Source organism: Mizuhopecten yessoensis, unplaced genomic scaffold, assembly GCF_002113885.1.
Source record: "Mizuhopecten yessoensis strain PY_sf001 unplaced genomic scaffold, ASM211388v2 scaffold11009, whole genome shotgun sequence".
NCBI classification, from domain to species: domain Eukaryota; kingdom Metazoa; phylum Mollusca; class Bivalvia; order Pectinida; family Pectinidae; genus Mizuhopecten; species Mizuhopecten yessoensis.
In genome coordinates this window covers 91,570-93,504 of record NW_018408833.1, presented here as the reverse complement: position 1 = coordinate 93,504, position 1,935 = coordinate 91,570, and the positions used below count along the sequence as shown (strand labels likewise).

Below are 1,935 nucleotides of genomic sequence, written 5' to 3'. Positions count from 1 at the left end.
CGTATAGATAGTTATTACTAAGAGTTGGTACGTATAGATAGTTATCACTAAGAGTTGGTACGTATAGATAGTTATTACTAAGAGTTAGTATGTATAGATAGTTATTACTAAGAGTTGGTACGCATAGATAGTTATTACTAAAACCAGGCATATATCGAAAATACCTATATGAATTATTAAAAGCATGAATGTATTCATATTATTTCCTCATAGATGGTACGTGTCCATATAGTAACTACTAAAGACAGGTTACGTATCAATATCACTACTCAATATCTTCTATAATACATACGCATCCGCATTAATTGCTAAATGACGGAAAGTATTTAATATTCAATACTTAATGCTGATACGGATTGATATAAATAACTCAGTCAAGGTATGTTACAATCTGTATTTCCAAGAGCGGTTACGTATCGAAATTTCTTATCATTATCAGGTTGTATCAATATAAATATTGTATATTATGATACGTAACAACATTAATTACTAAAATAAGAAATAAGATGCGCATCAATACTGCTGCTAAGTTAGGTACGTATCAAAGTAACGAAGTGTGGTTCAAATGTTAATTACTATTACTCTATGCATATCAATTTTGCAAAGAGCAGGTACATATTGATATTAAAGTAGTTATATAACATTGAAAATTAATATGATAAGCTTATTACAAATGCTAATTACCATGAATAGGTACATATCAACGATAACTAGCGCAGACAAGCACAATGTTAATGTTCAAAAAAATACACAACTAAAACGAGAGCATTGACACCATAAATTCCATCCCGTTAGAAGTCATATTCAAAGACTGCATTTAAATATCGAAAATCAGATCTGTGATTTGGATAAATCGATCATGAACGTTTTTTTTATCAAAATGATACATTATGAGTTCAGATTAATCTGTAAAAAGTATATATTGAATTTAATACGAAGGAAGCACCTGTTTATAATTTTATATAGATCCAATGAAAACATTTGAACTCGTTCACACCTGAAGACTCATTTGAACTCTTCCTGTGCAAAGGTTGGAATAGTTCATTATGAAATTTCAGGGATGAATGAGTTAATCATTTTGTCCAATCAGGAAGTGTTCACAAAATAGCAAAAAGGGAATGTTTCTATAAAACCCTTTAAAACGTTACAACTGCAAGGTTTTTGGCTGCAGCAAATAATTTGTACTGTAGTTGGTGTTTCATGTTAACAGTACCGGAATGATATTAATTTATTTACTTTATATTTTGCAGTCGTTGGCTGACGTGGATACCAAAATATATTACATCAGAGCTCACTGGATAATTTCATCTCGAGCGGATGTTTATCTACCTGACTTTCGTGTTATATTATGAATTTTATCTTCGATATTAAAAGAAAAGAAAAAAAATCATAACTAAACCAAGTGAAAAGGATATTGCAATTCTCATCTGAAAAAAAAGTAACGGCATAAAGCTGTAAATTCTGAAGAAGCAACCTAATGTTCAAAAGGTAGAAATCAGATAGCATTACGCCTGGTCTCATCTGGCACGTGGACCAGTTTCCATTATTGCCAGCTAGGTTTGTTCTTTAACTTAGACGAGGACAACATTTGTTACAAATATGTGAACAGCGTGCGTTCATACTATGTTTAATTTTTGTTCAAGCTTGGATCTTGTGTTTATGCGTTAACAAGGTGGTAATTTATGTTATCGACTTGAAGTTCAGATCTTGCCCCGGAGTCGATGATGTTGCACATTTTGTGACGACATTTCGATTGGAGCTTGTCTTTGTATATTGACGATATGGTACGTTGTTACATTATCCTGTTTAACCATCTTGTCCTGATATACTGACAAAATGTTGTCCTGTTTAACCATCTTGTCCTAATATGTTGACAAAATGTTGTCCTGTTTAACCATCTTGTCCTGATATATTGACAAAATGTTTCCTGTTTAA

At 31.8% G+C, this 1,935-nt stretch overlaps 1 protein-coding gene across 1 annotated transcript in view; it reads left to right on the top strand.

Moving 5' to 3' along the window:
- Window positions 1–1,397, top strand: part of LOC110464533 (neurotrypsin-like) — a 25,091-nt gene extending 23,694 nt beyond the window's left edge. Inside the window, exon 12 of the mRNA XM_021519786.1 lies at window positions 1,251–1,397. Coding sequence (XP_021375461.1) covers window positions 1,251–1,261 — 11 coding nt within the window. The 3' untranslated portion in view covers window positions 1,262–1,397. The remainder of the gene's footprint in view (window positions 1–1,250) is intronic.
- Window positions 1,398–1,935: the final 538 nt, after the last annotated feature.